Source organism: Stomoxys calcitrans, chromosome 2 (assembly GCF_963082655.1).
Source record: "Stomoxys calcitrans chromosome 2, idStoCalc2.1, whole genome shotgun sequence".
NCBI classification, from domain to species: Eukaryota; Metazoa; Arthropoda; class Insecta; order Diptera; family Muscidae; genus Stomoxys; species Stomoxys calcitrans.
This window is the reverse complement of record NC_081553.1, coordinates 144,389,471-144,403,595: the sequence shown is the minus strand read 5'-3', so window position 1 is coordinate 144,403,595 and position 14,125 is coordinate 144,389,471. Positions and strand designations below refer to the sequence as shown.

The following is a 14,125-nucleotide window of genomic DNA, read 5'->3' as shown; positions in this document are numbered from 1 at the left end:
TACATCACTACGGGAGTATAGTCACACTGAATATGGCGCAAGGTGCTGTGCGAACATAGACATCAGTGGGTCACAAGCGTATGCGTCGTCGCTTTCTGCGTCCCTGTCGTCGGACTACTAGCGCCTGGCGATATAAGTGGGCTACTATCTGGCCATAATCGTCTGTTTCTAGGGGACTTTAATGCGCATCACATTTCATGGCATTGTCCCCTATATAACGACCAGACTAAGAGTTGCGCTAGGTTGTTCAACCATAAATTTATTGTGCATCCCGAAAGTGAGAGGTCAGGCCCCGATGGAATCTCTAAACTGATACTGAAAATCTGGATTTACCTGGAGTTGAGTAACTTACTACTGTCTTCAACCTGTCTTTGACCACTCTTGTAGTTCCCGATGTCTGGAAAATGGACAGAGTGATCCCTCTATCTCCCTTTTCTCACCAGTAGCAAAGACTCCTCCCGAGGCTTGTAGGAGAATTTCCATTCGCCGAGCATCGACATGGATTCCGAAGATTGCATGCCATCACCGCACACATTTGCCATGGTTTCAATTAGCCCAGGCCATGTTATAGGACGGACCTCGTGGCACTGGACCTATCGAAAGCAATCGACATGGTCAGCCATGTCAAACTATTTGAAGACATGTCGGGAATTATCTGTGTGGTCGTCAGTTATTTGTGGAATTTAGGGATAAAAAGTCGAAGCCCCGTAGAGTAAAACTGGGAGTTCCCCAAGGCGGGGTGATATCTCCGGCACTGTGTAACCTCTACCTATCCTCCATTCCACCCCATACAGACGGCATAGAGATCGTATCATATGCGGACGACTTGGCATCAGGCCCCCCACCCATTGTTGATATCTGTGATAGGTTGAACGTCTACCTCAATGAACATGCCTCATATTTCGCTGCAAGAAATCTGAAGATATCTGCCACCAAATCTTCAGCCACATTGTTCACTTCAAATACACGTGAGGTGAATGCCGAGCTTACTGTGATGGTCGATGAAGAAATGATTCCGACCATCAAGTGTCCCAAAATACTTGGTGTCACATTTGATAGCTCTTACACATTCTCCTCACATGCCACATCAATTTGCGATAAAGTCAAAAGTAGAAAGAATGTCCTCAAGCCGCTTACCGGCAGCACTTGGGGTGCAGACAAAGAAACCTTGTTGACCACGTACAAAGCAATTGGCAGCGCCAGTTTTTTCTCGTCAGTTTTGTGACACGCAGTGGAATGGTATTCAGATCTGTCAGAATGCCGCCCTCCAGATGCGAAGGGCTGTCTCCTCAGTTCTTATGTGGATCACCTTCATCAGGAAACAAAGATCGTACGAGTGCGAAAACATAACTACATGCTGTCTAAGCTACACCTTTTGGGCTGTTGTCGCAGAGACCAAACAAATCATCATTTTGCGGATAGGTATCCACCGCCCAGAAGCCTTAAGGTAGATTAACATGATATAGAGTGTGAGGTTCGGCGCTCAAAGAGAGAACCTCTGTATCAAGTGTCGTATCAAGCGGGTCTAGACAACATTCATGCAGACACGGTAGCAGATGCGGTAAATAGCTACAGGGTGAATGTAGTCCTTGGAGAACGACCGCCTCCAGTTGCACCTGAAGAGGTTGACCTCCCACGGCAAACTAGAGTAGTAGTTTGTTGGAAAATTATGTAGAACGTCTTGTGCAAAGTTTTGAAAAGATCAAACCAAAATTATGGCTACTAGAGCCTAAAAATGTCATATCGGATGAAACACATAAATGGGATGATTAAAACTGAACCGATTTTGATAAAATTATGCACATATGTTAGTATATAAAAAGAACGTCTTGTGCAAAATGTTGTAAAGATCGAACTAAAATTATGGCTGCTAGAGCCTAAAAATGTCATACCGGATCAAACATATATTTGGGATCTACATGTAAAACTGAGCCGATTTTGATGAAATTATGCACACATGTTGGAATATTAAGTACAACGTTAACATATATACAGGCGCTATATCTAAATCTAAAACCGATTTTGATAAAATTATGCACATATGTAAGAACATTAAAAAGAAAGTTAAACTTTTGTAAAAATCGGAATATAATTATAGCTCTAGAGCATTAAAAGGCCGTATCGGATGAAATATTTATATGGGAGCTATATCTAAATCTGGACCGATTTTGTCAAATCAATAGCGTTTGTCCTTGAACCAAAAAAGTGACATGCAAAATTTTACGATAATCGGACAACAAATGCGACCTGTACCTTGATTACAAAAATATCAAAAAAAAAAAAAAACAGGAAAAAAATTTTTAAGTCGAGAGGCGCGGATTAGGATTTTATTTTTGATACATGGTTCCTTCGCAGAAACTTCTTAGAATTGTATGTAGTTTACGTTTTTGCTATACGATTTCTCACATTTTTTTCATCCATACAAATCAACCCGGCCTTATATCCATTCTTGGTCGTTGTTGTGGTTGCCACATTTTCATGTGGAGGTGGCGATGCTCATCAAGCTCCTGTGGGAGCAAGCTCGTTCCGGTCCAAAGAACCGATCGCCGCGGGAACAAGGTGGCCATTGGTTATTTAAAGGTGTCAATAACTATTGTAATACTTGCTACAATCAATTACAATATTTACTCAATCCAATGGCAGCCGGTTGTACGCAACGGATTGACCCGATGGAATCCTCATCGGGAACGGCTGCCACCTTAGTGTACGTGTTCGTCTTTTTTCGTCATGGGAGAGGCACATCCCGGAGAGCCTTCTCCGCACGCTTCTGGTCCGTGCCGGGATTGAAAAGAACCCCGGACCCTGGTTCTGTGCGGTTTGCCAGAACCGCCTTCATCATCGGTCGGTGTCGGTGAGGCGTAACCGGTGCATGGAGTGGGTACATTTCCGATCTTGCTCTGGCCTTACTTCACTACGGGAGTATAGTCATAGTCATTTACGCAACGGCAGCATCCAAGCCCTAATATTGCCAGGCCAGTGCCAGGAAGTGTATCGTTCTTGCAGTTAAACTGCAACGGACTTCGTGGCAAGATCGATGAGATCGTGGACTTTATGAGTCGAGAGAGCATATTGGTCGCAGCGATCCAGGAGACAAAGCTGACCAACACCTGCAGCTTGCACAGTTGTCACGGTTACAATGTGCTACATAAGGATCGCTCAAGGAATGGAGGGATTGGCCTTCGTAACACACCATTCCGTTCAGTATAGACCTATCTTGCCTGACCCCTGACCCCGCTAGTGACCCCTACATGGAATGCATGGGGATAGCAGTCAGGTCTGGTACTGCCGAGATAGAGCTATACAACGTGTATATACCGCCGGTTGGTAGCTGTGTCTCGATTAATGGCCAGGCTTACAACCCCGACATAAGTGGGTTGTTATCTGGCCATAATCATCTGGTTCTAGGGGACTTTAATACGCATCACACGTCATGGCATTCTCCCCTAGGTAACGACTAGCGTGGCATAGCTTTGGCAGAGTAGATTGAAAGCTCCACGTTTTGTACGGTGAGTGAGGATGCCCCCACTAGGATTACGAGGAGGTGCAGCAGCTCGACCTCATAACCTCTGAGCGCCGGACGTTTATCAATTATAAGAAGGCCGATTGGACTGGCTTCAGAGAGTATACCTATCGCCGCTTCAGTGAACTGCCACCACCCTCTGATGTGCTTGTGGCCGAGAGGAAATTCCGAGACATCATTAACGCAGCAGCCGTTCGCTTTATACCAGCCGGTCGAATACCCCAAGTGCGGCCCAATTCCCCGGCGCAAGCAGTGATACTCGCAGACGAGCGTGATGGGATTCGTGCTATGGAACCCGCTTACCCCAGAATCAGCGAGCTGAATCTGGAAATAAACAGGGTAGTCAACGAACATAAGCGGAATTTGTGGCTAGAACACTTGGAGCAATGTAACTTAGGCACCGGTGTGGGTAAACTGTGGGCTACTGTTAGGTCACTCTAGAACCCCGGTAGACGGGATGACAGGACCTCAGTCACTTTTGGCGAAATAACAGTGACTGATCGAAAGAGATGCGCCAGGTAGTTCAACCGTCAATTTATTGTGCATCCCGAGATAGACAGGGCAAGGAGGAGAGCCATTCGCCGTATTCGTGGTCTCCGAGCCGATGAACAGCCATCACAATTTAGCGTGAGCGAAGTTACGAATGTCATCCGTGGCGCCAAATCTTCTAAGGCGTTGGGTCCCGACGGAATCTCTACATTGAAGTTGAAGAATCTGGATTCACCTGGAGTTGAATAGCTTACCACTGTTCTCAACCTGTCATTGAACACTCTTATAGGTCCCGATGTCTGGAAAATGGGCAGAGTGATCCCGCTACTGAAGCCTGGAAAAGACCCGAGTTTGGTGGAGTCGTACAGACCGATCTCCCTTCTCTCACCAGTGGCAAAGACGCTTGAGGCATTACTCTTCCCGTGCCTCATAGGAGTATTTCCATTCGCCGAGCATTGACATGGATTCCGAAAATTGCATACCACAACAGGTGTTTGCATGCCATCACCGCACACATTTGCCGTGGCTTCAATTAGCCCAGGCCATGTGATAGGACGGTCCTCGTGGCATTGGACCCATCGAAGGCATTCGACACGGTCAGCCATGCCAAATTATTTGAGGACACGTCCCTCCAGCCAGGCCTGAAACGATGGGTCGCGAATTATCTATGTGGTCGCCAGCCATTTGTGGAATTTAGGGATAAGAAGTCGAAACACTGTAGAGAGAAACAGGGAGTTCCCCAAGATGGGGTGATATCTCCAGCACTGTTCAACCTCTAACTATCCTCCTCCGAACTGCGACGGGCTGTCGCCTCAGTTCTCATGTGGACCACCTCCATCAGGAGACAAAGATCCTACCAGTGCGAAGACATAACTTCATGCTGCCCAAGCAATACCTTTTGGGCTGTTATCGCAGAAACCATCCAAATCATCATTTTGTGGATATATATCCACCGCCCAAAACCCTTAAGGTAGATCTACACGATCTAGAGCGTGAGGTTCAGCGCTACAAGAGAGAACCTCTAGATCAAGCGGCATATCAAGCTGGTCTAAACAACATTTATGCAGACATGGTAGAAGATGCACATTTTCAATTTTTTTAGAATTTGGTAAGACATCTAAAAAAGGCTGGGGATACAATGGACGATTCTGATATCTTGGCCCAACTGCCACAAAAAAATTCAATAAGAAAAGAAGTTCAAAGGAAAATGTTTTAAGTGCTTTAAATTTGGACATTTGGCTGAAGACTGTCGCAGTTCAGATGCTTGTTCAGCAAAAACTAAACCTGTGTAATCGTGGTAAACACAAAGGTTAGAGAAAGCCCAAAAAATGGAGAATTAGTTTTCAAATTAGACTCAGGAGCGAGTGATCACATGGTCAAATAAATCGTATTTTACATCGATGAAGTTATTACCGAACTATGTGGAAATCAATGTTGCCAAAGACAGCTAATCATTGCGTACAAATCAAGTTGGGGATATAAGAGCTACTACTAATAAAGGTATTGAAGTTTGCATGAGGCAATTTGATGTCAGTGTCTAAGCTCGTAGAATCAAGATTAGCTGTGAAATTTAAAGGAAATGTAGCTTCAATTGTAAAGCGCGATGAATTACTTGCTACTGCCGTTCTTCAAGGTAATTTGTATGAGCTAAAACTAAAAAAAGAATTTTTCGGCTTTGACTACTATTAAAATTTAAACTGTATTGTGGCACAAACGTTTGGTACATATTGGAAATCTAGGGTCTAGAAAATCGGAAACAATTGGGTTTGGTTAATGGCAATGTCCAACCTAAAAATCAAAGTTTCTGTGATGTTTGTGCGGAAACGAAGCAAACACGGGATTCATTTAGCGGCAATAGACCGCGAGCAACAAGAATATTTCAAAGAATACATTCAGATGTGTGTGGACCGATCTCTCCTGGATGCAAGTACTTTGTATCATTCATAGGTGATTATACCCACTTATTGTCACTTACTGTATTAAAACGAAGTCTCAAGTTTTTGAAAAAATTCAGAGAGTATGAAGCAATGGTAACTGCAATGTTTAATGGATCGAAGATATTTAATCTTACTATTGACCAAGGAAGCGAGTATCTATCAAATGAACAAAAGCATTGGTGCTATTGGAAAGGTATTCAAGTGAAAACAACGTTCGCTTATACGCCTCAACAAAACAGAGTTTCTGAACGATTTAATAGGACAGTGTCCGACAAAGTACGATCAATGTTAACAGAATCAAGTGCCCGGAAGTTTCTGTGGAATGAGGAGGCTTTGTCTGCTGTGTATATAATAAATCGATGTCCAACAAATGCAACCACCAGTAGTAATGTCACAAAACAAAATCTCGATAAAAATAGAATTTTGGACTTCATGGCTTCCGTCTATCATTGTTTGTCTTTTCTGATATTAAACGTTCTTTAACCAATTCATACCCAGTTTTCCATCATCCAAGTTCTGCAATGCTGTTACAAGCGGATCATACTTCTCAGGAAGTGTCAGAAATATTTGGGCCAAGATATCAGAATTGTCCATTTTAACCCCAGCCATTTTTAGCTGCCTTACTAAATTCTCAAAAATTTGAAAATCTGATACAAAACTATCGCATTCATTCATACGCTTCTTGGCCAATTTCTTTCTCAAAAGTAACTGATTTACTACAGGTTTCTTCGCAAACGTATTTTGTAAACTGCTCCACATGTCCTTTGCAATTTCTTTTTCCCTTATATAAATAGGAATGCACAAAACTTACAATTCTTTCCTTTGCCTTTTTGTCCTTTTTCATAAATTTCCTTCTGGCAGATGCATCAATTGGTGGGTCGCCGGTTAGAACTTCCACTAAAGTCAATGAGTCTAGATGTATTTTCACCCGGAACTGCCAGTCGTCGAATCCCTTTTCTTTAAATTGAGGAATTCCGTGGAATACGCCCATAACCTAATGTAATTGAGACCACACGAATTTATTTGTAGAAAATTATTGGACTTGAGCAGTTGTGTTATTCAATATAAGGGTTTTTTATACCCTCCACCATAAGATGGGGGGTATACTAATTTCGTCATTCTGTTTATAACTACTCGAAATATTCGTCTGAGACCCCATAAAGTATATATATTCTTGATCGTCGTAACATTTTATGTCGATGTAGCCATGTCCGTCCGTCTGTCCGTCTGACTGTCGAAAGCACGCTAACTTCCGAAGGAGTAAAGCTAGCCGCTTGAAATTTTGCACAAATACTTCTTATTAGTGTAGGTCGGTTGGTATTGTAAATGGGCCATATCGGTCCATGTTTTGATATAGCTGCCATATAAACCGATCTTGGGTCTTGACTTCTTGAACCTCTAGAGTGCGCAATTCTTATCCGATCAGAATGAAATTTTGCACGACGTGTTTTGTTATGATATCCAACAACTGTGCCAAGTATGGTTCAAATCGGTCCATAACCTGATAGAGCTGCCATATAAACCGATCTTGGGTCTTGAATTCTTGAGCCTCTATAGTGCGCAATTCTTATCCGATTGAAATGAAATTTTGCACGACGTGTTTTGTTATTATATCCAACAACTGCGCCAAGTATGGTTCAAATCGGTCCATAACCTGATATAGCTGCCATATAATCCGATCTTGGGTCTTGACTTCTTGAGCCTCTAGAGGGCGCAATTCTTATCCGAATGGAATGGAATTTCGCACGACGTGTTTTGTTATGATACCCAACAACTGTGCCAAGTATGGTTTAAATCGGTCCATAACCTGATATAGCTGCCATATAAACCGATCGTGGGTCTTGACTTCTTGAGCCTCTAGAGGGCACAATTCTTATCCGATTTGAATGAATTTTTGCACCAAGTATTTCGTTATGATATCCAACACCTGTGCCAAGTATGGTTGAAATCGGTCCATAACCTGATATAGCTGCCATATAAACCGATCTTGGGTCTTGACTTCTTAAGCCTCTAGAGTGCGCAATTCTTATCCGATTGAAATGAAATTTTGCACGACGTGTTTTGTTATAATATCCAACAACTGTGTCAAATAAGGTTCAAATCGGTTCATAACCTGATATAGCTGCCATATAAACCGATCTGGGATCTTGACTTCTTGACCCCTAGAAGTCTCAATTATTATCCGATATGCCTGAAATTTTGTACGACGGATCCTCTCATGACCATCAACAAACGTGTTTATTATGGTCTGAATCGGTCTATAGCCCGATACAGATCCCATGTAAATCGTTCTCTCTATTTTATTTCGTGAGCCCCAATGGGCGCAATTCTTATACGAATTGGCTGAAATTTTACACAGGTCTCCAACATATAATTTAATTGTGGTCCGAACCGGACCATATCTTGATATCGTTTTAATAGCAGAGCAACTCTTTTCTTATATCTTTTTTTGCCTAAGAAGAGATGCCGGGAAAAGAACTCGACAAATGCGATCCATGGTGGAGGGTATATAAGATTCGGCCCGGCCGAACTTAGCACGCTTTTACTTTATTTTGCCTAAGAAGAGATGCCGGGAAAAGAACTCGACAAATGCGATCCATGGTGGAGGGTATATAAGATTCGGCCCGGCCGAACTTAGCACGCTTTTACTTGTTTTGAACTGACAAGTTGATCAAATAATAAAAACTATCTACAAAGAAAACGTTTGCTTCGAAGAGTAAATATTGTAATTGATTGTAGCATGTGTTACAAATATATGTGCAGCGATGGCGTGCAAAGCAGTCGCGGTACTATGCTATTAACGGAATTCATGATGATCATGACGTTCAAATTGCATTGATGAACAGGGGCACACTTCTCACATATTATGGAGTGATGTTTTATTCAAATTTAAGCTCAATGAGCTTAATGGCGTTCCGCAGTGCGACCCTCTTTGGGGAGAAATTTTTACATGGAATAGTACCACCGCTGAAAAATTTTTCTGGTGTTTTCACCAGGTTTTGAGCCCAGGCGTTGATGCTCAGTTCATAAGTTCGAGGGTGTTAATTGCTTCTAGGAAAACACTCTCCAGTAAAAATTTTAAACTTCTCAAAAACAAAATACTAACGCTCTCTCCTGTTGGCAAATAGTCTACGTACCTGAAAACATTTGGAGCCATCGGGAAATTGAGAAAATAGAAAAACATTCAATAAACATTAAAAGTCTTAAGCCTGAACAACTGTCAAAACACATAAAAAAATGGTGACAAAGAAAATGCGAACATATTCCGTAAGTGGCACTGAGTTTTATGTGCAAAATAGTAGCGACATTTCCTTGTCAGTACTTGGCGTTATTCACTAAACTTAATGAAGCCTTAAAATAAGTTTATTTGACAGTTCTGTAAAGGAAGTATGTCAAATAAACCTATTTGAAATCTACATTTTTGTGAATACCGGTGTAATTGTTAGATTGGTTTGGATTGTGATAAGGACAAACAAATAATGCAAAATTGAAAAGAAATCATCGTCAGCAGTGCCGAATATGACAAAGTTAGTAGTAATTTACGGGATCTTCATGAAGGCAGTTTCGGTAAATTGGTAAAGAAAACACTGAAAGTGACTTAAATTAGTAAACATTCAAATTATGCACCACCGGCTCTATACAAGGGTTGCCTTTTATATTTTGGGATTGGACAACCCTTGTGTTGCAATCAGCAAACTGACAGCTCTATCGTGAAGCTTAACTTAATTAAGGTTACACGTACTCAGAACGTTTTGACATGCGAGCGCTATTTGTGCTGTTTACAGTAACTCAAAAGATTCATCTCGCCCAAAAAATGGAATTAAATCGTGAACATCTTCGTGCGATTTTTACTATTTTCGACGTGGATTAACTCAACAACAGTGCATCGATGAACTTAATTAAATTTTTGGCGATGAAGGTGAATTCAACCGAGGTCGTAGTTCACTCAGTTGGGTCCCACAAAATCACTTAGGTCCCACACAATTTGTCAATCGATCAAAGAAAAGGCTCGTGTCGATTGGTCGAAAGAAATGCTCCAAAAATACGAAATAACTGCATTTTCGAGCACTCAAAACTTGGCACCGAATGGCTTCTTTTTATTCCCGTGCTTAAAAAATAAAATAAAAAAGGTCAACGTTTTTCGGCACGTAAAGAAGCGGATAAAGCGTTCAGAATGCATGTTTTGGAGATACCTCAATCAAGAGTGGCAAAAGTGCTTCTACATTTGGTTCAAACGCATGCAAAATGTATAGATATTAATGGGTAATATTTTGAAAAACAATAAAGCGATTTTCGATGGTTAATATTTGTTTTTTGTGTTTTCTAATCCCGAAATATAAAAGGCAACCCTCTTATAGTAAAAATATTGCTGATCATCTTAAAAATCAAAGACAAATTAGCGATGTCCGTATGCCAGTCTTCTGCAATCACTCGACAATCTTAAATTATGAAGCTATCGAGCTGAAACTTGGTTTAGATTAGTTTTTGGCCGTAGGCAGTTTATGTTCGAAGTTGGGCTCTATGTGTTAGATATATATCTACATTTATATAGTCTCATATAGAGCGATCTCCCGATGTACAGTCATAAAAGAAACATATTTCAACCAATGTTGCTGAAATTTAAAATCATGACTATACGTTTTGAAATCGGATCATAGTTGCCATAGAGACCGATCTTCCGAATGAGCTCCTTAAAATAATAAAATTATTAACCCGAGTTCGCTGAAATTTGGATATAACTGCCTTCTGAGTACAGAATTTGACCGCCATTTATTTTTGTAAAGTTCAAATAAATACGTCTTTAGTTTTTTAGTTTCAAAGAAATAAGGTGTCATCTCATATTAGTTTCTAACGTCATTGAATTGATGATTTGAATGCTCGTTTTAAAAGCAGGCGTAACGAAAATTCCGATAGTGGATTTTCGCTATTCGACAACCGGATTTATACCGGAATAAATGTGAATATTTCCAAACACATTCTGCAAAATACTGCAGTGTGGCTTGCAGTATTTTGCAGACTAAAGAACTAAAATGAAAAACACAAAAATACAGACAAATATTTGTGTTTCATGGCAAAATTATTAATTATGTATTTTCTGATAAATACATATTTTTAATAACATGGTAAGATAGTAATTTTTAAAGTTTATACACGAAATTTTAATGCACAATAATTCTCCACAATACTAGATCTTTTTTTTAATTTTTAATAAAAATTGTTATTTAAATCATTCGATAATACTCAATGTAATACAAACAAATTCATTTCAACAATCTTTATTTATTGTATAATTCCATATTTTTAGGCAAAACGACACGAAACCACGCCAGCCGACGTTACAATTTCAACATAAATACTTTACTTATCGTCACTGTTTTAACATTCTTATCTGCCTCATTATATAACTACTGCTGACAATGTCACTATTCTGTCACGAAAACGCACATTCCAACTGGCAGCATCAAGTTAAAAAAGAAACATTCCGTCCAAAACTTAAAGTATTTAAAAATAAGCCTACTCCGTCTACTCGAATAATTCCGTATGGAAATTTTTTTATATATGCAATAATTTTCATAAAATAGCATACATACAACACTCTTAAAGTGCCCTTATTAAGTAAATAAGTAATTGACATATTTTATAGGCATACCATATACATATGTATGATAAAAAAAACAAACAGTATCGATTTTTATAAATTATAGTTTTGTTAAGGAGTCGAATTTTAAAGCATTTGAAAATTATAATTAGAACATATTTTGTGAGTTATTATTCTTAACAATTTTTCTCAAGTTTTTGTCTATTTTACAAAATTTTAATAAATTTGTTTTGACCTTAAACTATGAGCGCTTTTCTTAACAACAGTTTCCAGGGGCGCAGCTATGTCCGAATCAATGTTAAAAATAAAGTAAGAAATATTACTTTTCCATTCAAGTTCGTCTACGAAATTTTTAAATTTTTGAGCCCGCCAACTAATTTGCCATCGTAGGATAAAAATCTGAGCTACACCTGCAGCCTGCACAGTTATCATGGATACAATGGATCGCACACGCAGGTAAGTTAGGGGGTTTGCTTTCGTAATACACCTCTCTTGTTGTGTAGACCCATCACTTTTGCAATAGAGGTAAGTCCGTCGAACTTAGAATGTAGGTGGTACAGTAAACCTAGATTTACGTCATGATTGGTTTCGAAAAATTGCGACGTAATTCAAAATTCAAATAACTCATATGTTAAAAACAAGTTTTTCATAGCTTTCGTGGTTTCAGACTTCTCTTATATATAAAAATCAATTTGTGTTTGTTTGTCAGTTTGTTTGTTTGTATGTTTGTGTGTTCCTTATAGACTCATAAACGGCTGAACCGATTTTCTTGAAATTTTCACAGATGGTGCATAATGATCCCGTGGTGAAAATAGGGTACTACATTTTTTGATATCTTCGGATGGGGTACCTAGGGGGGCCGCCCCACCCTTAAACCTACCAAACATATATTAAGACCAATCACGACAATATGGGACTTAAATGAAAGGTATTTAGGATAAGAAAACGTATCTGATATCCATTTGTCGGAACAAGTGCTAGGGGGACCACCCCAACCCCCAAAACACCCCTAAATCGGACATATTTAACGACCATGGCAATATGGGACTCAAATTAAAGGTATTTGCAAGTAGAATACGAATCTGATATCCAAATGTGGGACCACGTTTCTGGGGGTCCACGCCTTATCCAAAACACCCGCCAAACAGGACTTACTTACTGACCACGGGAATATGGGGCTAAAATAAAAGGCATTTGAGTGTAAAATTAGAATCTGATATCCAAACATGAGACCAAGTGTTTAGGGGGCCGCCTCTCCCCAAAAACCTTCCCCAAAGGGGACACTTTTACGACCATAGCCACATGGGGAACAAATGAAAGGTATTTGGGAAAATTGTCTATGGGGCCATCCCACCCCCACAACACCACCCAACACCTAAAACACCCCTAAATCGGACATATACCGATCATGGCAATATGGGACTCAAATGAAAGGTATTTGGGAGTAGAATACGAATCTGATATCCAAATGTGGGACCACGTTTCTGGGGGTCCACCCCTTCCCCAAAACACACCCCAAACAGGACTTATTTACTGACCATGGGAATATGGGGCTTAATTAAAAGGTATTTGAGTGTAGAATTAGAATCTGATATCCAAATATGGGACCAAGTCTTTGGGTGGCCGCCTCTCCCCAAAAATATCCCCCCAGGGGACAAAATTACGACCATAGCCATATGGGGCTCAAATGAAAGGTCTTTGGGAGTAAAGCACGAATCTGATATCAATATTTGGGAAAAGTGTCTATGGGGCCACCCCACCCCCACAACATCACCCAAATAGTAAGTATTTGCTGACTTTTGCAATATGAGGCTCAAATAAGAGGGTTTTTGGAGTGGAACACGAATCCGATGTATATTTTCAAGGCCAACTCACAGAGTGGGCGTCCATCACACAAAACACCCTCCAAGCCGGTCATGTTTGCCGACTATGGAAATATGGGGCTCAAATTAAAGGTATTTGGGAGTAGACCACGTATCTGATATCAACATTAGGGACCAACTGTCTAGGGGACGTCCCACCACCATAACAACCCCCAAATAAGACGTATTTGCTCACCAAGACAATTTGGGTCGTATAGAGAGTGGAACTAAATATTGTAGCTTTTAGGGCCAAACCCCAAACCGGACATATTTGCTGACTTTTGCAATAAGGAGTTTAAATGAGATTTGAAAACGAATTTTATATCCAAGTTTGAGGCCAATGGCAATATGAGGTTCAAATAAATGATATATAGATATATGAGAATAGAGTGCGTTGCTGATATATTTTCCGGGCTTAGTGTTTGGGCGACCACCCCAATCCCAAAAAAACCCTAAATCGGGCATATTTACCGACCATGACAATGTGGAGTTTAAATGAAAGGTTTTGGGGGTAGAGCAAGAATTGATACCTATTTTCGGAACCAATTTTCTGGGGGTCTACCCCTTTCCCAAAATACCCCACAAACAGCAATTTTTCAGTGACATTCGCCATATGGGGCTCAAATAAAGGTATTTGGGAGTAGAATACGAATTTGATATCCAAATGTGGGACCATGTATTTAAGGCATCACCCCTTTTCCAAAACACCCCCAAAGGG

The 14,125-nt window shown here is 40.5% G+C and overlaps 1 protein-coding gene across 2 annotated transcripts in view; it reads left to right on the top strand.

Moving 5' to 3' along the window:
* LOC106091373 (contactin) overlaps positions 1-11,786 on the top strand; it is a 30,685-nt gene extending 18,899 nt beyond the window's left edge. For both annotated transcript variants that reach the window (XM_013257875.2, XM_059362385.1), the window contains one exon: positions 11,252-11,786. In XM_013257875.2, coding sequence (XP_013113329.2) covers positions 11,252-11,361 — 110 coding nt within the window. In that variant the 3' untranslated portion in view covers positions 11,362-11,786. The remainder of the gene's footprint in view (positions 1-11,251) is intronic.
* The last annotated feature ends 2,339 nt before the right edge of the window (positions 11,787-14,125 follow it).